At 49.3% G+C, this 25,479-nt stretch overlaps 6 protein-coding genes across 6 annotated transcripts, besides 3 other annotated features; 3 read left to right on the forward strand and 3 right to left on the reverse strand.

Moving 5' to 3' along the window:
• Window positions 1-2,564: 2,564 nt before the first annotated feature.
• NFIA_078550 (uncharacterized protein) lies at window positions 2,565-4,126 on the reverse strand (the record flags this gene model as incomplete). The annotated part of the gene is made up of 6 exons (XM_001259811.1): window positions 2,565-3,118; window positions 3,163-3,203; window positions 3,263-3,269; window positions 3,444-3,507; window positions 3,566-3,948; window positions 4,012-4,126. The coding sequence occupies 6 exons, from the start codon at window positions 4,124-4,126 to the stop codon at window positions 2,565-2,567; spliced, it is 1,164 nt and encodes a 387-aa protein (XP_001259812.1).
• A 2,230-nt stretch (window positions 4,127-6,356) lies between these two features.
• Window positions 6,357-6,713, forward strand: NFIA_078560 (uncharacterized protein; the record flags this gene model as incomplete). Its single annotated transcript, XM_001259812.1, has 1 exon — window positions 6,357-6,713. One exon carries the CDS (start codon window positions 6,357-6,359, stop codon window positions 6,711-6,713), a length of 357 nt encoding a protein of 118 aa, XP_001259813.1.
• Window positions 6,714-7,442: 729 nt separating this feature from the next.
• Window positions 7,443-7,472: a microsatellite.
• Window positions 7,443-7,473: a microsatellite.
• A 2,530-nt stretch (window positions 7,474-10,003) lies between these two features.
• On the reverse strand, window positions 10,004-14,395 carry NFIA_078570 (uncharacterized protein; the record flags this gene model as incomplete). Its single annotated transcript, XM_001259813.1, has 5 exons — window positions 10,004-10,203; window positions 10,457-10,694; window positions 10,744-11,486; window positions 11,597-13,579; window positions 13,633-14,395. The coding sequence occupies 5 exons, from the start codon at window positions 14,393-14,395 to the stop codon at window positions 10,004-10,006; spliced, it is 3,927 nt and encodes a 1,308-aa protein (XP_001259814.1).
• Window positions 11,013-11,042: a microsatellite.
• A 719-nt stretch (window positions 14,396-15,114) lies between the features above and the next one.
• Window positions 15,115-22,572, forward strand: NFIA_078580 (type II myosin; the record flags this gene model as incomplete). The annotated part of the gene is made up of 5 exons (XM_001259814.1): window positions 15,115-15,567; window positions 15,627-15,770; window positions 15,833-16,017; window positions 16,074-22,068; window positions 22,132-22,572. The coding sequence occupies 5 exons, from the start codon at window positions 15,115-15,117 to the stop codon at window positions 22,570-22,572; spliced, it is 7,218 nt and encodes a 2,405-aa protein (XP_001259815.1).
• A 532-nt stretch (window positions 22,573-23,104) lies between these two features.
• Window positions 23,105-23,955, forward strand: NFIA_078590 (pre-mRNA-splicing factor ISY1; the record flags this gene model as incomplete). Its single annotated transcript, XM_001259815.1, has 2 exons — window positions 23,105-23,107; window positions 23,200-23,955. 2 exons carry the CDS (start codon window positions 23,105-23,107, stop codon window positions 23,953-23,955), a joined length of 759 nt encoding a protein of 252 aa, XP_001259816.1.
• Window positions 23,956-24,181: 226 nt separating this feature from the next.
• NFIA_078600 (putative GTPase MTG1) lies at window positions 24,182-25,088 on the reverse strand (the record flags this gene model as incomplete). Its single annotated transcript, XM_001259816.1, has 2 exons — window positions 24,182-24,931; window positions 24,996-25,088. 2 exons carry the CDS (start codon window positions 25,086-25,088, stop codon window positions 24,182-24,184), a joined length of 843 nt encoding a protein of 280 aa, XP_001259817.1.
• Window positions 25,089-25,479: the final 391 nt, after the last annotated feature.

The following is a 25,479-nucleotide window of genomic DNA, read 5'->3' on the forward strand; positions in this document are numbered from 1 at the left end:
AAGCACTAGTTACTGTCTCCACCTGCGATCCCTCGAATTGGGCGCACGATGATGACCTCATCCGATCCGACGGTTTCACACTTTCTCCCGTCCATTCTTCCTTCTAGAAAACCATAACCCAACCACTTCTCACTACATTGGCCACAATCGCAACCGAGGTCACAAAAAGTGGAGAATATTCCTTACAGAACACAACCTAGGCAGTCAAGCTAGTTCTAATGTTTTGCTTTCGACGAGACATCTACGGTCCACCGGATGGATTCAGAGCCAAGCCCCGGGGCAACTGGGCGCTTCTGCGGCTTTGCCCCATTGCCGGTGCCCTTCGTCAGTCAATCAGAACGCTTCAAAGTTAGCAGCTTCACCCGTCACTGCGATAATTACCATCGACGGGTAGATGGATACTAATCGGATCACCAGACCCCTTGAAACAGACGATCAATCATGGACTACGGGTGTAACTCGTCTGATCGTGGATGTCCCTAATCCAGACGAAAATCCCCATTGCCCGCTCCATCAACTTGGCCAATCTTTCCAACTCCTCATTGGACGGTAAGAGGAGCAAGGATGAGGCATTTTTCTGCTCTTCAGTATCACTATAATGACCAAGTCTCAAGGACTGCGGACCGACCCGGTTTCATGGTTTTCTGAAGGTTTCGCCAGGAAGGGTCAAACGAGTCGGTGTTTTGTTGCGGCCGTGATCCTCCTCAATTATGAGCTTTACTGGCGTTGTACTGGACCACATGAGACTAAGAGAGTGAAAACATCTTGGAGAATCTGTGACCACAACATCAAGGCACTGGCAAAAAGATCCTACAGCTCCGGATGTTCTTCCGCGTGCCGCGAAACCACCGGTCTCCGTTTCTGTTGCCCGGGGTGTCTTCCTCCCACATCTTACCGAGGACTGTCACTGGGAAGTGGCTATTCATGCCCCTTGCGCGCTTCAAGAGTCACGCTCGACCTGGTAAATCAGAACCCTGAGGGTATGTTCGAAGAATCCAATCTTTACCGTCAGGACGGTAGGACCACTCTGAGCAGCTTCTCCTGCTGTCGTTGAACAGTTTAGAGATCCATATAATCGATCACGGTCTCCAATGTGAGCCTTTGCTTAGCCACAATGGCCAGTAACAGGGCACAATCCTTCTGCTCTGTATGAACTCTTCATGATGCACTCGATATTATACGTCGAGTGCACCGCCCCTTGGTGCCTGATTTGCCCTTATCCAAGCTGTGACCTTATTCAAGCCACCATCCGCCCCTTTGGAGCGTACTCAATGTGACTAGTGCAATGGCTACTCTGTCCCAGCTCCTCGACGAACGGTTTACGACAGGACAGAAATATCTGAAGTGTCAAACCATGAGTCGCTCTCACACTCATCGGGCATGGATTGCCTAGCCACAGGCTCAAGCCGCAGCTGGTGACACATCAGAAGCTGCTTCATTCTCTTCTTTGCCCTGCTTTGCGGATCGCTTCACCGATGCAGGGGCTTGTGGCGCATTGCTTTCGGCCCGGGTGTTGTCCCTCAAGGCAATGAAGATGGGCTTCATGGACGAGCCTTTCGGGCTGCGTGAAGAGCATATATAACTGAGTCATAGTAGGTAGAGCTCATCCCTTTTACTGTTCGTTCCTGTGCTTCATCGTGAGCGCGGTCGAATCTGTCGATACTAGCGCATCCTCCCTCTGCAAGACCCAAACTCGCTACACCCTTATCAACAATTCAGCTCGTGTACATACATCACACCAAGGTCAAGCTAGTTAGAAATGTCTGCTCCACTTCGTTCTTCCCTCCTCACTGCTACTCTCCCCTCCCGCACCCAGCGCCCAGAATATACAGCCTACACAACCCCTCTACATCCTGCCAGGCGAACTCCAAGGTCACCGTCGCGAATCCCACATCGACGCTGCTACAATCACACCGCTGGCCGGATACCACAACCCCAATCCAGATTGCAGTATGCACATGGGCCCAAGTTACTCACAACGCACCAGTTTGCCCGACCTCCCATGACAGGCTGGTGGATTTGCTGCGCATGCGGTGGAGACAATAATCCCGACCTCAGCTCGGGCCGGTGCACCCTCTGCGGCCATATTCTGTGCTCCAGCTGCCGCTTCTATTGAGCCACTTGGCTTATTGGCATGTTGACTTATGACCAGAGTTTTGTCTCTGCGCGTGTATTGAGATGGCTTCTGTCTACTTTTTTTGCGCCTGCTTGACTGTATTACTAGCTGCGTTGTTTGCTTTTGCTTCTTTATGCGGTGACTTCGATGGTAGACCAGTCCTAGATCTATGTTCAGCGGCGTCGTCGCTCTTTGCGCCTTGTTTACATTTTCTTTTCTTTGATGTCAGGGATAGATACCCTTTGTTTGGCTTGCTATTATGCCAATGTTATGATTCATGAAAAGATTGATACTCTATAGTGTGCCACGTGATCCACTCTTACAGAAGCATCCTGTGATCTAAGTATATCCAGGAATTTGGGGCTAAAGGTGTATTGATATAGGAGCCAAAAGAAGGTCAGGCATCCATATTAGGATTGAGGACAAAAGTGATAATTAACTAGACTATTCAGTTACGTCGTCTATGTTTTCCTCGTCGTTGTTCATGCTGCGGTGTCTCTTCGGCACCCGCAGGGTCCGCCGACTCCGATTCCGTGGAAGTTTCTAACCCAGCCTCTTTCTTCAACCTTGTCACAACGGGCCCGAGGGCAAAGGCGCTCTCGTGACTACTGTGGTCCGCACAAGGACTTTGCTTGATAGGGAGAAGCCACTCGAGCAGAGAGAAACCCATTACCTGCTGTATATTCTTGAGCGGACTTCCAAGGTCAAATGGATTTTCCCCTGGTAGGGTCTGTAGGATTGCGAACACATGCTGTTCTCCGACTGGGAATTCCCGCGCGACTTCCGACTCAGCCGGAGGAATAGGCGGGAGAGGGTATGTAATTGTACGGAAGGTTGGTGCCCAGCGTTTGCTGAGGATGTGCCTCGGCACGCGTATTGCCAAGGTCCACACGGCCGAGCGGCGGTTGAGGTTCTCAATCGTTGTCAGGTTATACGCGGCGAGTTGCACAGAGCTTATGGTCATTCCAAAGGCGAAGAACCCAAAAATAGAACTCCTAGTGGCTGGTAAGAAAGATATACATGTCGTAGTGAGGGAATGCACTTACAATGCGAGACAGACAATCCAATGAGCATTGGTTCTTCCGGCCTGTGAATGATGATACATTAATTGAGAATCCTGCTAGGTCAGCCAGATCATGCACTTACCTCCCGTCTGAGCTCGGCAGTGTATATCGCAAAGACGATAAGAACAAATATGCAGTAGAACATCGTATAAACGATGAACTGGATAAAAAACTTGAACGAGGTCTCCGAGACTACACCGCCAACCCTTCGGGCATGTTAGTCTCCTTGCCATTGCAAAAGCCCGCGTATGATTCCGACATACCACGGGCAAAAGTGATCCATCTTGCGGACACATCGGTCAACCTCTCGACAGTGGTGCGCTCTGTCTGTCTTGAACTGACAGCATGTGGAGCAATACACCGGTCTCCCATCCGGTTGACATACAAAGACATCTTTGGTGTAGAAGCTCTCCAATCCTTCCGCATCCAGAGGGTATGCCTTTGCTCCCGCATTGTACTCAAGTCCTCGTTCGACGTCGCCTCCGTCAGATCTATCCGTTTTCTCCGTCGTTTTGGACCGATGATGTCCGCTCTTCCTCCTGCGATGTCTTCGATGACGGTGCTTTGACCCATCACTGTCGGTCTGACTTTGAGAACATGCTGTACCCCGCGGCAGGTAACCAGGGTTCAAGACAACGTTATACAAAAGCCGGAGATAGGTCGCCAACACAGGAATCAGCAGGACGTAATAAACGGCAAGAATAGCGGCGCCAGCGCCACTCCGAGACTTTCGATCATAATGGTGGGCAGGATGTATGAGATAGTCGACTGTTATTCAGGTTCATATTAGACTGGATTGAGGCTGGTATGATTGGGGTAGAGGATGCTGACCGCATAATGGTTTCGTGATAGCATAACTGGCATAACCAAACACACCAATCAAGATGGGAGGTATGATTCTGGCAACGGCGAGATTGACGCGCTTATCCGCGGCGCGACGTGCCATTTGAAACTAATTCCAGAATGTTTTGCGATCGCCTGTGCATTGAGGAATGGTGATAAGATAGGAAGACTTGGTAGAGATTTCTGCCAGAAGCACCGGCGTCAATCATAAACCGGATCAACTCTCATAAACACAGGCAACTAGCCCGCTCGAGTACGGTGCATAAGTCCTGATTAATAGTATCTTGTTATGGATGCACTGGATTGGATGCAAGAAAGATTTAGATTTGGGTTATGATGATGTTGAAGCAGCCTCAGGAACATAATAATGCTCACCACGTGCAAACATTACAAACAGAAGACATGACGTAGTCATGTGCTTCCATGTAAACAATGGCTGAACCAGCCAGTACAAAGATTTTAGTCTCAAGTACCTTTATAATCAGTTAACCTATGGTTTTACTGCAATATTGTGGCTTGAGTATACAGAGTCCCGGGTCTACCATGACCAGCCATATCAGCCCACGTTCCATACCACTTGATGAACCGCCGTCGCGGCACCTTGAGCCGAACGGATCGATGTCCTAGCGAGCATTACAGTTCCAGGCATGAATTTTTCTGCCTGTACTCCGTACTTGCAGGCCATCTTTGGATACGAGCATCGTCACCTCTCATGATAGGCAAACATCGACTTTCATGAGTCTCCAGTCAAGCCAAATGGCTGTTGGACTAAGGGGACATTGGTAAACAACTTTCACTGATTTAAAACGAAAGTGAAGAGCATAATCAGTTGAGAGATAAAAATCACTCGAGTGATGGCAGACAAGGAATTCGTCTGGATGTAGTTGGAATACCTTCAGGAACCGGAACTGGGGCCAAATGCCTCAATCAAATGCGTTTGACCTGGGCCAAGCAGACGCAGTGTAGCAGTACGAAACCATGCTACTAATAATAATCATAAGACAAAGAATGGAACAGGAGAGATGATGCGAGAGAGGAGGCAGCATAACCATCACCATCTATTTTTAATGATTGTCGGCAATGAATCATCCTCTCACTCTCTGCTCCCCCGTCATCTTCTACGTTGAACAGTTAGAATATAGATTACTCAACGTCATCAGAGAAGGACCTTGTAAGACGCCAACAGTAAATGACTGAATGGTCAAATGGCGGCTTAGGCAGCAGGAGCACGTGGAATTTGTTTGTGCTTACTGCTGAGAGGGCCGAAAAGCATTTGACCGACAAATGCTACGGGGGAAACGGCTTTCCGAGTACATTTGGTGAGCAAAACTAACGGTCAGCGCCAAATGTGAAAGCGCCTTAGGAACGATGACTGTTCTTTTGTTTTTTCTTTTTCCAATGACGATTTCCGCGACGAATCATGCAAGGACGAATGCACGACGGAGCCTCGTGCTGTAGCTAACCAGGCAGGGGGGATCGTTGCCTGAATCCGCTGGTACTAACGTTGCTGAAAGTGGAGTCGTTCTCGAGAGCCGCTACCAGTTAGTACGTCGTTTCAGCAGGCAACACACGCGTGGAGTACAAACGGATGACTCTCCTACAAGTCAAGAAAAAGAAAACAAAATGCATAATGAGCCAAGAAGAATGCAGATGAAATCCCGTTCAATGCTTGGGGTGAAAAGGGCGGAATCAGAGGGCATTCGGGCAAAGCGACATGTCCAAGCCACGTGCTGATTCCGCCTTTTCCATCATAGACAGTGGACCCTCTAGGAGGGCCTGAGTCAACGCGAGTGCTTATTCTAGCGGTCATTCTACTCAGATATTCTCAAATTGATTCAGGGATGACTTCAATGTCATTCTCCAGATGGCATCTAGGCACTGATGGACCCATTTTTCACGCCGCCAAGCCACAATTCGATATACTGCCATCCAGAATCCTAATGGCCCCCGCCTCTAACTTCTCTTAGAAAGCGGGTTCAACTAAGCTATTCTCTGGCTTGCTTGCCTGATGATATGCCTGAGGATGAAGGTTGATTCGCTGCAGACCTGGGGCGCATTTGAATGTCCGGGGCTTTTGCCTGGGAGAAGCCACACTGTGCCCTTGTGAGCTGCCTTGCTCATTGTTTGATGTGATTCATGTCTTTCTCATCATCTCATTCTTTGTTTTTTTTATTTAAACATGCTCCAATCCCTCATTATGGACACTCTTTCATTCTTCATCATTCAACGCAACAAGCATTCACTATATAGACCTGTCTTCAAGGCTCTCAGAACTGCCATTCGTCTCCTCCATCTTCAGGATCATTCGCTCAATCGTCTCTTCCATCTCAATCATGCCTGACTCCTGGTTCACTGAGGGCATGAACAAGAACCTGAACATCAACATCAACGACTCCCTACCCGGCTGCCACGACATGTCTTCCTACCACGCCGTCACTGTCTCCAGCAGACGGCATCTACACATCAGTCGTCAAGCCAGCCTACAGGGCCCCTCAATGCCTTACGAGGATCTTCCGGAGACGTACTTCGCCGGCCACTCGGGTCGAGCGACAAACATGAACAAAGTCTACAGCCAGACCTACATGTACATCTGCTGCAATTGCGGCGACGGGCCGAAAGTATACAATGTCCAACCAAGATGCACAGAGTGCAACCACATTGTGTGCTCCAGTTGCAAGCCTGTCAAGTAGTACCTCTTCTCCAGCACAACACCTAGGTAAGAACTTCTGCCGCTGTACCGATACTGAGAAGCCGAAGCTGATGCGTTGTGCTTACAGAAATTCAGGATGGCTGCGCCTGCCTGCTGTGTACTGTATTTGGGTTGGTTCTCGGTTTAGTTGTCATCGTGAGCGAAGCATTATTATGGATACATCATGAAACATGAAACATGAAACGAACATGAGCATGGGTGTTTACGGTTATTTTTGGGAAGGTTTGCATACTTGGACTGGATAGACCTGGAATGTCTTTTGGATACAGCGCTTTTTTGATGATCGTACCACTGTTGATGCTAGATCGGCGGGCTACAATGAGCTGAGCTGGTCTCAGTCCATAGTAGCCCTGGTGGAAGCCTGACGGCAGCGGGGTTGTTTCTTGATTTGTTTTTTTTTTTTTTGTTTCTGATATTGTTTATGCCTGCAGTTTGATGTTTTAAATTGACTAATTTTGAAGTCTATGTTAATCAATTGTTCCCTGCCACCTTATGACTCTAAGATCTGTAGTTCGTGTCTCAGTTGAATACTATTGGCATGGACCAGGGAGCCTTGTAGCCCGGGGTTGCCTAGCTGGAGATCGCGTGCCATATTCTGAAAGTATACTCTGTCCAGAAAATCTGTGACTAGCCACATTGAACCAGAATTCATTATTAGAATCCAAAGGAATATTTGTTCTCACTCTAGGATCAGAACAGATTCTAAAACTTTTTTTTTTTTTTTTTTTTTTTTTTTTTTTACTGATTTTCTTTTGATATCTGCTGTCTACTCCTTCAAAAATGATGCTAGCCGTGATGTATATACATTGAGATCAGCCACTTGACACTTCATCATTAGTCGAAAACTGGATAATCCTTGGCAAGATGAGTACTGTGGCACATCACTAGTGACTAGTTAGTTCGTTCTACGGACTAGTTAGTAGTCTTACTCTTATAATTATTAATCACCGTTTTGAGCCGCAGTCGATCACAGCAAGGATGACATGCATCATGCCCTCCGTTGATTCCACCGCCCTTTCTGTCGGGATCTATATGCAGTCAACCCTATTCCCTGCGCAAAACAGCGGTCTCCATCTTACAACTTGATTCTTCGGCTGAGAAATTCAAATTCAGCCCTGCAACGATAATTCATGCTTGAATTATTCCGACTCGGTGAGAAATACGAGGGTAGGCTGTGTTGCGCCCGGACTTGTTCGATACAATTTCCAGGAGGCATTTCAGCAATTTAGGTTTACCGAGTCTGCCTTGATCTAATCTTTTTTGTTTATGGTTCCAAGTCTTGAAGTGGATTTATAGATTCACTGTGTTTCCTTTCAAATTATTAGAGAAATTGTTTCAGCTCTGAACGACGATGATGAACATACACTGCCTTACACCTACGTAGCCTATCCCAGGAATTTCCATGATCCATCTGCAACGACATTCTAGAACTATTTTCCATTTTCCATACATATCCCAACTGTCAGCTCGTGCATGAGTAACTTAATTACCAACACCCGGACACATCTCCCTGCTAGTAGCCACATGGTATCCCCGACCCCAAGCCAGGATCTATCTGCACCGTACCCTTGGGGAATACAGACTCGAGAATCTGCCCCCAATTCGGTTGCATGACTCGAAAGAAGCTATTCTAATCGAATCTTCAATATCATAAATAGATATCCGCTTCACGCCATTACAAGAGAATCCTATCCTTGCTTGCCCCTATTCTCCGAAATGGGGTCCAAAAAAAGCGCGCTGAAGATGACAGCCCCCAACCCTAAATATGACGATTTGGCGCCGTTGGATAAAACTAAGTGATCCTTCAGCTGTCTCCTATAACTATTTGATTCTTTATTACGTGAGATGGTTAATTTAATCACCAGTCATTGAGCGTTATAACGCGCTGAAGAAGTGAGAGCCATACTCTTCTAGTCCTACTGCTGACTATTAATGTATTTTCCTGCACCACGTGGCAGCGTAACCCAGAGTCCCAGATAATCAAACTGGACACAACATATAGGGTACTGATTGTTACAAAGTACCTACTAAATTAAGAAAATGTCGCATAACAATGTTATTATCCATCAATTGATTTTGATTGTTGCTTCCAGACCAGGTTCTAACCTAGGTGCCAACCAACCTTCATGCCTAGACAAAGAAGACCGTCGGGGTCCCAATGCAGAAGGAAATCAACACAACGAGATGACTCAGAATCTACGACATACAATATTGTAATGCATGGAAGATCCTGACGCTCTCAATTATGACTCAAGATTCCAGGATATGTTATGTTGACTACAAGGTACAGGGGTTCCTATTCGGTTTAGTCTACAAAGAAGCTGAACTGCACAGCCCTAAGTATGGAGGATAGCAGGATCAAATGATCGGGATACGATTTGGGTGTTCAAGTGCTGGTGGGCCGTACACAAGTCATAATGGTTATCTATGATGACATTCAGACACTACTAGCGACACTGGGGTATTCATATTTCATCATCTATCAGACAACCTCGTCCCTCTCCGTTGTCTATGCAAACGCCCGTTTGCGCCTTGTTGTGCCCGATAGGCGCTATACGCCCGCCTTCAGTCTGGTCGGGAATCGGGATACGGGCGAAGGTGGACACATCGGAAAAATGGATTGGAGACCAAGATGTACTATCATACTCTGATTCGAATGGAAAATGAATGATTTGATTATTTAACTATCGCTATGTATCTCTTACCACCCGATAGTGGCGGCTGTACGTTTTCACATTCCATCGAGTAAGGAAAGCAATCTGGGACTCGTTGACCAGTCCGCACCATTGCAGTCTCAGTAGCTGATATGGATATTATCCTCATGGCCCACAGACTCTGAATCCGCGGGGCCTTAGTGACGGTCGAGGTGGAGGGCGAACTGCCTACGCCCCGCTGCTAGAGAAAATATGGTTGAGATCCTACCAAAACTCCATGCTGTTCTTGTGTATACCAATAAGCACAGATCAACAGCGTAAGAATGAGAACGCCTTGTTATGGATGAGAGGGCAACACCAATGATTCCATCCACCGTAAGCAGAGTTATAGAAGGTCAAGTGGTGCGTATGCATTAGATAAGTGGACGAAGAAAAATCTCTGATGGCAAACAGAGCGAGCGAGTGACGGGTATCAGAAAGTCGTACAAGGATATCTTGTTTATGGCGTGAGGCGAAGGAGTTTTTCAGGAAGGTTTCACTTGCATTCACAAGTGTCACAGCTCACCTTGGTAGAAGAAAAGCTTCTTCCATCAGACGAACAAGTGCCATGATCCTGCTACAAGGGCAAGACACGTGATGGATCTTGGAGGAAGCGTCTACGGTATGCAGCAATTTCCGTGGCCACGGTATTGAAATCTTTCACCTTGTCGCGCCGCATATCATTAATGATTTGTTTCAGCCCGGCGATATATTGGTCCTTTTCTTCAGGCGTTTTGCCCTCTCGAAGGGATCCCATCTGGACGAGGATCTTGTCATCTGTCAAAATCAAGAACACTGTGTGTCAGCATCTCCTCGCCGCGTTCGAATCAAACTGACAATGTCTTGCTGTGTTCGGGAATTGCAGAAAATAATGAAAGAACGGAAGGAGGGACAAAACCAGGACGGGAAACGAAACGCAATCAGAAAACGAAGAAACGGGGGCCGATGGGGAAAATGGTGGGGCCAGGCCATGAATCGGATTATGACATGAGGAATGTTGCAATGCTTCTGTCTGAATATGTCGACGCACCGCTAAGAGTCATGTCACGAAAATGCTGGAGGTCGCATGACCGGTCATTGCAGACACCGCCAGTAGCCTCGTAGGGACAGAGATATTTCTCAGAATCGATGTCGTGACTATATGTTAGGGATCGAAAGCCGCCCGAGACATTCTCAGTGAATCTAGGGTGGTAGCGGTAAGCCTTGAACCATCTCAATGGGCTAATATAGGGTGTAAATCTGGGAGCTTTCTCCTCCTGGGGTTCAATCTACAAAGCCGTCAGCAGTGCTCCTCCCCGAATTAGAGATAGTCCGCACATTCGAGAGCCCATGCGGGGAGCTGGTTTCTGGTTGAACTTCCAGTTCCTGAACCTTTCCCATTAGCGGCATATCAGCTCTCTCGACCCGAGAAACCTCTGCAGACTTTATGGAAGCAAGAGAAACAGGACTGAAAGGGGGAGTATAGACAGAATCGGAAGGGCTGCTATCCGCTTCGGGCTCTGGTGGCTCGTATGCGTCGGAGATGGAAGATTCGCGAGAAGATTGCTTTTCGAGTTCTTGAACTTCATCCGCATTGGAGGTTAATACATCCCCTGCATCCCCTGCATCCCCTGCATCAGGAGCATGGGGAATGCGCTGCTGTTCCGGAAGAGCGTGGTCAGGAGTCATCTCGTCCTCTACAGTCTTCCGATCAGTGGCTGGGATGCCACCCAAAGCTGCATGCAGACTAGGCTCCGGCGTGGGTGTTTCGCATTCCATGGGCTCTTCGTGATCAGCTGGCACAGAATCTTCACTGGAATCGGCAGACTCATCCATCGCGGAGCCTAGAGATTCTGATGGTGAAGAAGAGGCTGCATCGTTTGCAGGGTCCACAGCGTGGTCTAACCCGTCCGCATCCATAGACAGATCTGAGATAGCAGACGGTCCCGCCTCAGATGCCAGACGAGAAACCGGAGATCCTTCGACCGGACATGCCGCACCTTGACTTCGCGACTCGGTAGCGGGGATGTCTGGCAACGAGGAACCATACCTTGCCGCACAGCTTTGAAGATGTGTTGAACCTGTTATGAAATTTTGCGTCATATAAGCTCCAATTTTCGCAGCGTTATCGGTGCAAAGTCCGCAATAACAAGACTGTAGGACGGAGTCGGAGACCGCAGATTTAACGTACCTTCATCTGATGCTTGGACTTGTTCCTTCGCATCCAACGCACGTTGAGCTATTTCCAGCTCTTCTAGAGTGAGGCCCTTCAACTCCAAGTCGAGACTATGCAGCTCCTCTAGAAGATGTTGTCTCCCTTCCTTCCCCTTGGCAATATCACGCAGGAGGTTTTGCTCTTCTACTTTGACTTCAGCAAGCCGAGCTTCAGACTTTTGAATCTCGGCATCCAGAGCGGGAACACCAGATTCAATTTCCTTCTTACGCAACAATTTCGAGCGCATCTCCTCAAGGTGGTCGACATCCTTGAGGGCCGAGATCCGAGCGATGGATTCCGACGAAAGTTTTTCGGTGTTAACTGAATTATTTGCTGGAACTGAAGGAATGGCTTCGGTATCAGCTTCCAAGAGAGCCAATTGAGGAGGCAATTTATGAGCCACAGGCTCTGAGATGACATTGCTGCTTGGGTGCTCTTGATCAACTGAAGTTGGGTTGATTGCAGGAGATGAAACCGCTATTTCTGAAGGACGAGGGGATTGTGTGCGACTTGCTGCTAACTTCGCTCTCTTCCGTTGCTCAAGTTCGGCGATCCGCCGACGCATTGCTTGTATTTCAAGATCCTTCTTTCGAAGGTCTTCTTGATCATGATTTCTGTGACTTTGGGGTGTAGCAGATGCGGATATTCCTTGACTTGACGCAACCGGGCGTTGAGGAAGAAAGTCGGCCGACGAAGGAACTGTTCCGGACAAACCTTCAGGGCCTATTGAGCCGCCTTCCAGTGTCGTCTTCCCGGCGGGCTCGATCTCCATTTCCTCATTCTCGTCATCACCATAAAACTCATCATCACTGATATCAATGATCAGTCTATCCTCTGTAGCACTGTGATTTACTCCGTTATGGGACCCCTTCGGCGTAAGTGAAGGCTCGTCAAAGTCAGACGCTCTTGGACGCTTGCGTTGATTGACATGGGGCTGTGGCGTTGAATCAACAACCAAGCCACGAACTCGTGTAACAGACGGCTCTGATAACTCTGTCATGAATAGCCCAGGGATACGCGATGGAGCAGTGGATTCTGGGTCAGGAGGTCTATCAGGTAGTGGATGTTGAATCATTGGGGTGTTGGATACTTGAGACACCGGGGCGGGGCTGCTTCCGTTGCTTTGCGGTATCTCATCACGACGCAAGGAATCTATCTGCGCTTTTTGCTGACTTCTCATCAAACCCTGCTTCTTGAGCTGCTCGATTCGCTGTCGGGCTAGTTCAGTTTTCGCCTTATTCTTCTCTCTTGTGCGTATATCCTTCTCCTTAGGAGGGGTTTCACGCCCAGAACTCGCAGGCATGTCTTTGCCAACGAAGGCAGAGACCGGGCTTTCAGACGATGGCGCTTCTCTTGCAGAGTCAAGTTGAGGGGCTGAGGGCATTCCGGAAGCCTTGGCAGCTTTCGCAGCAAGCATACGCGCAATGACCTCTTTCCTTTCCAATGGTTTCGCAGTCGTGCTGGGCTGGATGGTAGAGGTGGAATCAGGGGCAGGTGTGTTTGCCGCCGCTGCTGCCACTGGGGTTCCTGTTTCTCCTTTAGAGTGATCCAACGTCACAGGAGCAGGTCCATTTTCAGCACTGCTGCTCGAAGTCGAGTCAAGGCCCGCACCAGCCGGTTTTCCTGGAACGTCAACGGGTTTGGTAGGCGGATTGATAGCTGGAGATACACCCTCTAGTTGTGGCGTAGGAACTCTGATTCCAACTTCCTCATAGAGCTGCCTAAGTACAGCCGGATGGATCCCCTCTCCTACCAGCTCACTGTAACGAATGTTGTGGGGTGCTAAGCGTAGAAGCGCGCCTTGTGCTTGAATTCGAAGCTGTGCCACTGATTTCCCGCTTCCGTGCGATCCAGACATATCTTTCGTAGGTGAAAATGACGTATCTTCGTGGGATGAAGCGCCGGGAGCACCGTTTGATAAATATGGCTCAGGGTTGACAGAACCTGGAGGATCATACGCTGTGCAAAATTAGTGAATCTATCTAACAAAAGTGAGCCCAAGCGAGACATACGTGACTCAGATTTCCTCGCCGATATGTGCGATCCAGTTGAGGATGCCTCGCCTTCTTCGAGGTCCAAGGTGGACGCGTCGCAACTTTTCGCCGCGGGGCTCCTTCTGGATTCCTTGTTCCTAGCCAAAGTCGTAGCGCTGCAAGTGCCTGTCGCGTACCCGTTTTGCTGCGTCAGAGTCGACGGTCTTGCATCGGCTCGGGTTTCGGCCAAGCCTGCATTCTCTGAATTCGTGGGCATGGACATCTCCATATCGGTAAGTTCACCTTCTTCTCGATCATAATCTTTTCGCGTACTCGGTGCTCTAGCGGCTCGAGAGTCAGCACCATTCATGGACACCGAATTGGCTCGCGAACGAAGATCACCCGATGAGGGGCGACTCGGCGCTTGGATGTTGGCTGCGGGAATCGGCAATGGCGGGTATCTCAAGGGAGGCATCTGGATGGGTGGAAACGAAGGAGGGTGAAACTGTGACGGCGTAAATTGGCCCATGAAGGGAAAAGGCGGTGGTGGTAGAGGTAATCCCGCTGCAGGACCTCCTAAACCAGGAAGACTCGAAGTCATATTGATGTTGGTCAAGTCGTTATAGTTGTAGGGTTGGTTGCCGTTGTCTTGCGGCTGCTGAGCCGATGAGATATCCTGACTGAAGGGAAGATGGGGTGCAAGTGACGATGGCATGGAAGCCGACGGAAAAATATGCGAGCGAGGCCATTGCTGGGTGTGAGGCGGACCGCCTATTGCGGGCGCTGGGGGATGCTGCGACATGCTTGGGTAAGAAATCAACTGAGGCTATTCAAGACAGGAGAATTCCGGTAAGATTCTGTAGTGTAATGAGTAAGTAAGACGTGGGCTGTGTTAGCTGCACCGGTTCAGGCATCGCACATTATATAGATAGCATGCAGCTTTGCATCAATGTCAGCAGTCGTGGATCGAAGACACCAAATCTAAGAGCTGAAGACTACTCTTTTTCAAATTTCAAGCCATGAATGACACATGAGGATATGACTATGTCTATTCGCAGACGGTCGTGGTGTAAGAGATGGGGGAAAAACGAAGGTCGACATGGACGGGAGAAGTGAAGCGCCTTTGCAAGAACTGAGGATCGAGTTCGTGTTGCGAAATCCACGTGACTAGTGGACGGACATATCGGGACTAGCGCACGATCTGCTCCGCAGCCTGAGGAACCATAGGATGACGGATGTAAACAAACAGCAAGCCCCATCACAATGCAGATGCGCAGGTACTTTGGGCTCAAGCTGTGTTCACTCGTGCATTTCTGAGCTTCATCTGCGTCTCTTTGTTCCCAAAGCACACAGGATCTCTTTTGTCTTGCCTTTATATTATGTTTCGGCTTTTCCTTTTCATTGGAGATTAATGACCTTGTTAGAAACAAGTCCTCATGCCCAGAGCCTTTTTATGACCTTGATTACATTGTCATTGTCCCACTCTATTTACAAATGATGCTCCATTGAATCGACGACAAGATGCTACCTTCTCAGTTGGATGTCTCACCGAAGCGTGCCAACCCTTTTGGTCGGTCAACTCCATCTCCTTTGCCATCTGCTCCACAGACCAGAAGTCCGCGGCCAAAGTCGGCTATTGTAACGTCACCTTCGAAGTTCGAAGAGGCGAGGAGCCATTTCCGAAACTCGGCGTCTATTTCGCAATTGTTCCCGTCCAGTCTCAAACGAACCGTGACCCGGCAGAGATCGACTTCTCTAAGAAACGATGCGACATCCGGGACATTTGCGCCCGAGTTCATCAAGTCAGAAGAGCTACAACGAGGGGCGGACGAGATCCGAGGTCTCGAAGGAGGCAATGACTTCTCAGGGAACAAATACGTCTGGTTACGTCACCCCGAGAAAGCATTTGTTCGTGGCCTGGTTCTAGAAGAAAGAGGAGATGGAAAATTGTTGGTCCAGAGTGATGATGGAGAGGTATGACAACTCGAAGTCCATCGAGTTCATGAAGAATATGAAGCTTATCGCCATGGCAGCAACGAGAGGTTGAAGCAGACCAAGTCGATAAGGTCAATCCGGCGAAGTTTGACAAAGCCGATGATATGGCAGAACTCACGCATTTAAATGAGGCATCAGTGGTGCATAACCTGCACTCACGATATCAGGCAGATTTGATATATGTGAGTTGTCCTGAATGATCCCTAAGAAACGAGGCTCCGTGGTCTGATCCAGTCATCTGTAGACTTACTCCGGTTTGTTTTTGGTCACAATCAATCCGTATTGTCCATTGCCGATTTACACAAACGAGTACGTGAAAATGTACAAGGGCCGTAGCAGAGAAGAAACTAGGCCCCACATCTTCGCTATGGCTGATGAAGCCTTTCGGAATTTGGTCGAAGAGGGCGAGAACCAAAGCATTCTAGTGACGTATGTTGCTCCTCGAGAAGCTCGTGAGAACTGCAATATCTGACATTAGAGCGTAGAGGTGAATCCGGAGCTGGTAAAACCGAGAATACCAAGAAGGTTATTCAGTACCTTGCAGCAGTGGCAACTACCGATACTCCCTATGCTCGTTCAGGATCTAAGCAGCTGTCTACTCTCTCACAGCAGATATTGAGGGCGAACCCAATACTGGAAGCATTCGGTAATGCCCAAACTGTCCGAAACAATAACTCGTCTCGATTTGGAAAATTCATACGCATTGAATTCACCCGCTCTGGTCAGATCTCCGGTGCCTCGATTGACTGGTATCTCCTTGAGAAATCTCGAGTGGTCAAACCGAACAGTCATGAGAGAAATTATCACATATTTTACCAACTGTTGCAAGGCGCCGACCCGAAGCTGCGGGAAAGCTTGCTCTTAGCAGATTTGCACATCGAAGATTTTGCGTACACCAGAGACGGTAATGACAGCATCGCCGGTGTCTCTGACGTGGATGAGTGGAATTCACTGATTGAGGCATTTCACGTCATGAAATTCTCCGAAGAGGACCAGATGTGCATTCTTCGGACGGTTGCAGCGGTCCTCCATCTGGGGAACATCACTATTGTCAAAGAAAGCTTGCGCGCAGACCAAGCTGCTCTGGGCCCTGACTCGTTGAATAGCGTCGAGAGGGCTTGCCAGTTGCTAGGGATAGCGTCAGAGCCCTTTGTGAAAGGGCTGCTCCATCCGAGGGTAAAGGCAGGCCGGGAGTGGGTGGAAAAGGTCCAAACCCCAGAGCAGGTTCGACTGGCGCTGGACGCTCTCGCCAAAGGTATTTATGAGCGAGGTTTTGGGGATCTTGTCAACCGCATCAACAGTCGGTTAGATCGCAGTACCATGACTGGCGACGATAGCTTCTTCATCGGCGTCCTGGACATTGCTGGTTTCGAAATTTTCAAGAACAACAGCTTCGAGCAGTTGTGTATCAACTACACTAATGAGAAGCTGCAGCAGTTCTTCAATCATCACATGTTTGTCCTTGAGCAGGAAGAGTATGCACGAGAGCAAATCGAATGGCAATTCATCGACTTTGGCAAAGACTTGCAACCGACCATTGATCTGATCGAGCTGACGAACCCTATTGGTATCTTCTCATGCTTGGACGAGGACAGCGTTATGCCGAAAGCCACAGATCGCTCATTCACCGACAAACTGCATTCACTCTGGGACCGAAAGTCCCCGAAATATCGCGCCTCCCGCTTGAGTCAGGGGTTTGTTCTGACTCATTATGCTGCAGAGGTAGAATATGACACCGAGGGATGGCTTGAGAAAAATAAGGACCCTCTGAATGACAACGTGACACGCCTCCTTGCACGATCGGCAGACAAACATGTTGCCTGCCTCTTTTCCGACTGTGGCGACCCGGATGAGGATAATGAGCTTCCCAAAAGCAGAGTCAAGAAAGGTCTTTTCCGCACCGTTGCACAGCGGCATAAAGAGCAGCTGTCAAGTCTCATGAACCAACTCCATCAGACCCATCCTCATTTTGTTCGTTGTATCATACCCAATCACAAGAAGCGTCCCAAGATGCTAAATGCCCCCCTTGTCCTAGACCAGCTACGCTGCAATGGTGTCCTCGAAGGTATCAGAATTGCTCGTACAGGATTCCCGAACCGCCTCTCGTTTATTGAATTCAGACAGCGATATGAAGTTCTCTGTCCTAACATGCCCAAAGGGTATATGGATGGGCAAAGTGTTGCCCATAATATGCTCCAAAGACTCGGTCTAGATCCGGCCTGGTACCGTGTAGGTCGGACAAAGGTCTTTTTTCGAGCAGGTGTCTTGGCCGAGCTCGAAGAACAACGGGATCAGCTCATTCGGACTATCATGACTCAATTCCAATCTGCAGCTAGAGGGTTCATCCAGCGGCGGATTTCAAACAAACGCCTATACCGGGCGGAGGCTACGAGAATCATCCAGCACAACTTCCAAGTCTATTTGGACATGAAGCGGAATCACTGGTGGCGGCTATTCTCGAGGATGAAGCCTCTCTTAGGAGAGACACGTACTGCTAATGAAGTCAAGAAACGGGATGAAAAGATTAAAGAGCTGGAAGCCAAGATGAAGCAGGACATTGCTGAACGCCAGAAGCTTGATGAAGAGAGACGCCGTACGGAGATTGAGATTCAGAAAATCCAACACATACTTGAAAGCGAACGGGCCTTGGCTCTTGACAAAGAGGAGATCTTCAAAAGACTGCAGCTTCGTGAGATCGAGTTAACCGAAAAGTTGGCTGGGGCCATTGCGGACCAGGAGAGTCTCGAGGACCAACTAGATACTCTGATAGCCGCAAAGAAAAAGGCTGATGAGCAGCTTAGCCAGCGCATCACGCAGCTTGAACAGGCCGGCGAGATCATTGAACGGTTGGAAGCCGAGAAACGGGATCTACAGGCCCGCCTCGACGTCCTTGACCGTCAACTGGAGGAGGCCCAGAGCTCTGTCGCCGAGCAGGAAGCCCGCGTTAAGGAGCTAGGCCAGGAAATAAAAATGCTCCAAAGCCACTTGAGTCTCAAAGATCGCAAAATTCAAGACCTAGAAGCGAAATTACTCAAAACAGACCAGGATCTTGACATCAAGCTCGCAAGAACATCTAAAGATCTGGAGCTGTCGAAAAAGCAGATCAAGGACCTGGTCGAGGAAAACCGTTCTATCCGGCAACAGATTTCTGATCTCTCCTCCACATCTACTGGATATGAGGAAATGCTCAGGCGAAAAGAAAGTGAAATTGCTGTTCTGCGAAACGACACCAAGAAGCATCAAGAAGAGAAGGAACACTTAGAGACGGAAAAAGCATCCCTGTCAACACGCCATGATAATATGCAGAAGCGACTTCGAGAGCTGCAGGCAGAGTCGGACGCAATGAAGTCTGAAAAAAGTCAGCTTGAACGTGAGGTTGCCGACGTCAAGAAGCTTCTCGAAGAGAAAATTTCTGAGGATGCAGAGGCTGGCGAGAGTAGGAAACTGCTTGAGCAGCAGATTCAAGACCTGAAGAATCAACTATTTCAGGCACAGGCCGATCTCAGCCGGGAGCGACAGTCGAGAGACGACGTCCAAATGCTTGCTGAGCACAATCTCGCGGAGCTCAGGGACAAGTACGCCTCTTTGAATGAATCAAAGATCATCATAGAGAAAGAGATGTACATTCAGCAGGACACACTTCGCCGTGCGACTGAAGCGCGAGCAGCTGCAGAGCAGTCTCGCAAGGAGCTCCAGACCGAGCTGATTAAACTTCGCGATAGGTTCACCAAGGTGGAGAGTGCCCGCTTGAACGCAGAGGCCGAGATCGAGCGAAATGTGAAGAAGCAGGCCAACGAGCGTCTGGATAGCGTCCGAAAAGATCTAGAGGAAAAGGCGCGTCAGCTGGAGGACGTTGAGGAAGAGCGATCTCGTCTCTCGACGAGAGTGCAAGAACTTACCAATGCAATTGCTGAGTCTGAAAACTTCCGCATTCGCCATGACCAGCACAAAGAACGCCTCGAACGAGAGCTGGTTACGCTTAAAGGCAGGCTCACAGCCTCCGAGAACGACAATCGCGCTCTTTTGACCAAGATCCAACAGAAAAATCTGGATATTGCCAGGTCTAACTCAAAGGCCAGCGAGAGCCAGCGTCTCCGCATAACGAACCTGCAGAGGGAAAAGGCCAAGTTGGAAGAAGATAACAGAAAACTGGCTCGACAACTCGGAGACCTGCAACTTTCTATCACATCATTGGAAAAGCAGAAAGAAAAGCTGTCATTGAGTCTGGAGGATCTAAACCATGAGGTCAACAGGGAACATAAGGCCAGTCGCAACGCTGAGAAGGCCGCCTCAACTGCCGGTATACAACTTGCCGAAGCAAACAGGAACTTAGAGACAGAGAGACAGCTGCGAACTCAGGCTCAGGCAAACACACGAAAGCTTCAGGGATCTCTTGACACTGCCCACAAGGAAATTGAGACATTGCACCGCCAGCTGATGCTTCTACACAAGTTCGTGGAGCCTCTGTCAGACAAGCCGCCAGAATCATGGGAGTCCATTCAGCCAGACCTAGCTGAGAAAGTAAATCTAGCCCAACTGCTGGATACCGTTCAAAGCAAACTTCAAGTGACGGAGGAGAAGTATAATCGAGCAGAGAGCCAACTTGCAGAAATGCGGCGTCGCCATGAGGATGAGATGAAGGAGCTGGATGCCCGTTACTCTTCATCCAAGCGTGCATTGCTTGAAGAGATTGACCAGAATCAGGTAGCCGGTAATCGTACCCCGACGCATCTGAGAAAGAATTCAGAAAACGGTCTTGTCAAGAAATTCGCTACGCCAACGACACCTAACCGGAGATTGAATCTCAACGAAGCTACAATGGATTCTGGTCGGTCAGATCGGACAGTCGACACTATCGGCTACCAGAAACGCATGGATCTCGCTACTGAAATTGAAGAGCTTCAGAACAAACTCCAGATGAGCGAGATGCAGAACCGTCATCTCGAGAATCAACTTGAACAACTCAAACCCGTCCGAGACCTATGGCAGGATGAGAGCCCGTCTCTCAGACGCATGCAGCTTTTGGAGCGCGAAAATGGCCGCCTCCATGACCAACTAGACGATTCCGCCAAGAAAGTTTCTGCCCTAGAGAGGAGCATCCGTTCCGGAGAGCTATCGCTGCGTGATGTCCAGGCGAAATCGCACGAGGAGCTCTACGATCTGATCAATTCTCAGGAACAGTCTCGAAGATCCTTGCTCAAAGTCCATAATGAGGCCATGGCTGATTTCACCGAGGCGAAAGCGCAATTTGAGAAGCTCAAGCGAGCAAAAGCTACTCTTGAGGTGGAACTTCGAGACGCACTCTCCGAAGCGCAAGAGTTGCAAGTTGCCAGGGAGCAGGATGCCGTCAGCCGAAATCAGCTTCTCGAGGAGTTCTCCGACTTGCAGATACGGCTGGATGCGGAAACATCCAAGTCCGCTGATCTCGCCTCCAGCTTGAGTTTGTATAAGAGTCGGGCGGATGACTATTTCAACAAGCTCGAACAAGCAGAAATCGCCGTCCTCAAAGCCACTCGCGCGGAGCAGTTTGCCAAGTCACAAGCCCAAGAGGCAGAGGAGACGTGTGCGCAGATTATGGCTGAGCGCAAACAGATGGATGCTCTTGTTGAAGACCTGCAAAGACAGACCCAGATGCTAGAGGCTAGGTTGGAGGATCAAGCAGCTGAGCTACAAGGAGCGCTTCAAGCGAAACAGCGCTTGCAGAATGAACTTGAAGATTACAGGAATCAGCGTGCGATCGACATCGAAGACAAAGAAACTTCAATGGAGCAGACGAGGCTGAAATACCAAAGGGAATTTTCTACGCTTAACAATGAGCTCGAGATGGAACGAGAGAAGGTGCTCAATGTTCGTAGCGAGAACGCTCGTCTTCGGGAGGAACTGGAGGATCTCCGTAGCAAGTGGGATAATGAAGTTCTGAACAGCTCAACTTGGGCTAAAGAGAAAGCACGGATGGAGATCACATTACAGGATGTCACTACGTCCCGCGATGAGGCCGTCAACGCCCATAACGAAGCCCAAGGCAGAGTTGTGTCCCTTCTTTCACAGGTCCGAAGTCTGCGAACATCGTTTGATGACATCACGGCAGAGCGTGACACATTGTTCAAGGAGAAGAAGATGCTTGAAGCCCGGCTGGCAGAGGCTGCGGAGAGACTGGAGGAACTGGCCAAGGGCGAAAGTCCGTCTATGCGCAACGCCGCCAGTATGGACCGCGAGCTCCTAGAGCTGAAGTCGAAACTCGCCCAACAAGAAGACGTCTCAGCTGCCGCTGTCGGCAAGATGAGGCGAGCCGAAGCACTAGTGACTGAGATGCAGAAAGAAGTCACTGCTGAAAGGGAGGCAAATGCTCAGCTCTTCAAGGATAAGGCTGCGCTAGAGAAACAACTCAAGGAGGCGCAGTTGCGATGCGTCGATTTAGAGACCAAGAGCTACTCGACAGGCAGCCAGGATGTTCGATTCCTCCACAAGAGGATCAAAGAGGTAGGTGGTTTTCATCCCACGGAAAATGCGTCATCCAAGATACTGACGCGTCAAATCAAACAGTTGGAGACGCATCTCGAAGAGCAAGAGAACAAGCACAGCTCGGAACAACGGTCACTGCGCAATGTCGACCGTACAGTCAAGGATCTTCAGTCACAGTTGGAGCGGCGTGACAAGCTGAACGCGCAACTTGAGGAAGATGTCAACAAGGGTCGTGAGAAGATTGAGCGTCTGCTCCGCAACATTGAGGAGCTTCAGCAAAGTGACTCGGAGGCGCAGCTCCAGATCCGCCGAGTCGAAAGGGAGCTACGCGAAGCACATGAAAAGGCATTAAGATTAGAGCGTGAATTGGACGGGTTGAAACCCCTGCGTACCGAACGAGGGAGTGCGATTGGGAGACCGCATGTGACCTTCAGCGATGTTGGAAGCAGAAGAGGTAGCAGCGTCTACGGGGCGAGTGACTTGCCCCAGAGGATGCCGAGCAACACGAAAGGTTTCCTCTGAGGGGATTATGATATCGCACCTGCTACAGCTTGTTGAGAGGTGACCAATGAAATGACACTTATGAATGAGTCCGGTGCGTTAATCGGACCTGGAGATGACCTACCGATAGATTTCTCTCTTTGATTTGTATATGTTTTTTGCCTCATGCGTCTCATCTCTCATGATTTGCTGCGTTTGCTGATTACCTCTTGGTTAAGGGCGGCTGTCTGCATTAGTCTATTCCATCACTTTGGAACCATCTCTTGATTTAATAGGAACTTATGGAGAATTGCACCTTTCTTAATGGCGTGTCTTAAAACTAGTTCAACCTCAATAGTACAAAGATAGATTTGTCTTAGAAGATGCTCTTTACTGCATGGTTGTTCTCCTGAATAGCCGCGCGCCTATAATTAACGCTCGCTTAGGTGAGCGGCATCTCCACTCTCCACTCAAGCTTGTCAAGTCTATTCAGAGTACTTTTGTTGGGCTCTCATCCCCCATCTTCCTTTTGACACCACATCTCAGTTGAACTCGTCCCGTCCAGTGCATCATCATGGTGAGTCCGTCATAAATCTCTGGGCCGAATAAGCGACAGACCTGTCTCCAAACCGTACAGTCCACACGCTAACTGTAGGTCTTCCCTAACAGGCACGTAACAGCGAGAAAGCACAGTCGATGCTCTTCCGCTTCCGGGCGCAACAAGCCGCGGATCTTGGAATCATCGACATCGGACGGACGCGTCGGCCCAAAGCCATCACCTCTGTGGACTCAATCCCCAGCTGCGAGAAATGGCGCGGCCAAGTCCTCAAAGAAATCTCGCGCAAGGTGTCCCGGATCCAAGAGCCCAGTCTATCCGACTACCAGATCCGCGACCTGAACGATGAAATCAACAAGCTGATGCGCGAGAAATGGGCATGGGAAATGCAGATTCGGAACCTGGGTGGGCCGAACTATATGCGTGGTTCGGGGCGGGTATATGACGACGAGGGGCGGGAGATCCCCGGTGGTGGGAAGGGGTATCGGTACTTTGGGCGGGCCAGGGAGTTACCTGGTGTCAAAGAGATGTTTGAGGCTGCGGCGCGACGAGGGCGAAGGCCGCCCGAGGAAGAGGAGGAGGAAGGAAAAGGGCGAGGTGGGGATATTGCTACGAAGAAGGTTGATGCGAATTACTTCGGGTATGGGCTGGATGAAGAGGATGGATCGTTGCTTGCGTATGAGAGGCAGAAGGAGAAGGAGGCTGTCGAGCACCTACGAGGGAAGAAGGATATTGATGCGGAGGATGGGTGGGAGCCGCTTCCCGGCGACGCTGGCGATGGGGTTGAATGGAGGTTGCCGACACTAGAAGAGGTGCAAGAGGAGCTTGTGGACCGGAGGCGACGCCGACTGCTGGACAAAATTTCTTAGGCCGATTGGTGTTTCCGGGTTCTGTGCTCGACATTTTCATGTTTTTCTCCTCCCCACAGGCGTTAAGTCTTCCTATCTGTTGTCTGTCCCCTTTTTCATTCTATATCATGTTCTTATTTATGCCGGGGTCATAACATTATGCATTTCGAGGGGCGCGCAAAAGAAGCTCATCAATGATACCAACAGTATACGTTCTATTGTACAATCGATTATATTATTCGATGGTTTAAGAATCAGAGGCAGGCTGTTTTCTCGACATTCGCTCGGCCTTCAAGGCCTGGGATATGCTGATACCCACGTCGTTCTCAATTCCTTCGTCGATACGGCGCTGCTCTGCTTGTAAATCGTCAAGTATGAAACGTCCTAGCTCTCCAGATCGCCACTTTTGAATGAAATGGAGTGCGGCAAGATCGATGTTAGGAATACCTCCTTTAGCGAGGAGACCAGTTTGCCGAGCAAAGCTGTCCAGGAGAGGCGATATCTCGTTTGTGGGTTGGGACCAGCGCTGGTACTGCCCCGGGTTATGCAGATTAATATGATATAAAAGGTAGTCCGCCAATGTGACCGGTGAAATAACTGAATCTTTCACGCAACCACAGAGAGCCAACTTCAGCATTTTCTCCGCATCCGGCACATAGGGCATGAAAACCCCCGGAGTGTCCAAAACATAAACATGTGCTCCATTGTCCCGCTCAATGATCTTGACGGGTGTCCCGATCTTCCGTGTAATACCAGGCTGGCCTCCCGTCTGCACGGCCTTGGCCTTTCTTACGCCTTGGTTGCGCAGATTGTTGATCAGGGTGGACTTGCCGACATTTGGCATTCCAACAACCATCACGCGACAGCCGACGAGCTTATCAGGTCCTTCAGCATCATTTCGCAAATGTGCCAGAATCGAACTGACATCCGCTCGGGAAAAGGAGCTGACAAAAAACACGGCACTACTCGAATCAAACTTCTTAATAGTTTTTTCGGCCTGCATATAGAATCACCCGTCAGCATTATGACAATTATGAGCTAAACTTCGATCCTGGACTTACCGTTTGCTGTGCAGATGATCGAGGCTCCGCACCCAGGTCCCTCTTGGTGTAAACTACTAACCGCCTTGTCTTTCCCAAAGCCTCTTCAAACATGGGGTTAATAGACGTTACGGGTACTCTGTAGTCACGGCACTCGATAACATAGTCAATAGAAGATAGCATGTTCTGCATCTTTTTCAATCCGGCTCTGTGATGGCCAAGATAATATGATCTTGGAATGGAGGCATAGCTGGGAAATGCCTGCCTTGGAATGAATTTGGCTGCCATCACAAGCAAGTAGACCACTTAACTGTAGATCTGTAAAAGTGATCTGTAGAGATTATGAGGTGATTATGTCTTGAACATTATTGAGATGAGAGGTGACTAAAGTGTGAGAAGAAGGAATGCATTGCTGTCCCTGTCGACATGCTGAGATGATCTGCACCTCTTTGTGCCTTTTTTCAGCTTGACAGAAGTAGTGAAAGCGGTGAAAGAGGCGGTGGTG

This window comes from Aspergillus fischeri, genomic scaffold (assembly GCF_000149645.3).
Source record: "Aspergillus fischeri NRRL 181 1099437636264 genomic scaffold, whole genome shotgun sequence".
NCBI classification, from domain to species: Eukaryota; Fungi; Ascomycota; class Eurotiomycetes; order Eurotiales; family Aspergillaceae; genus Aspergillus; species Aspergillus fischeri.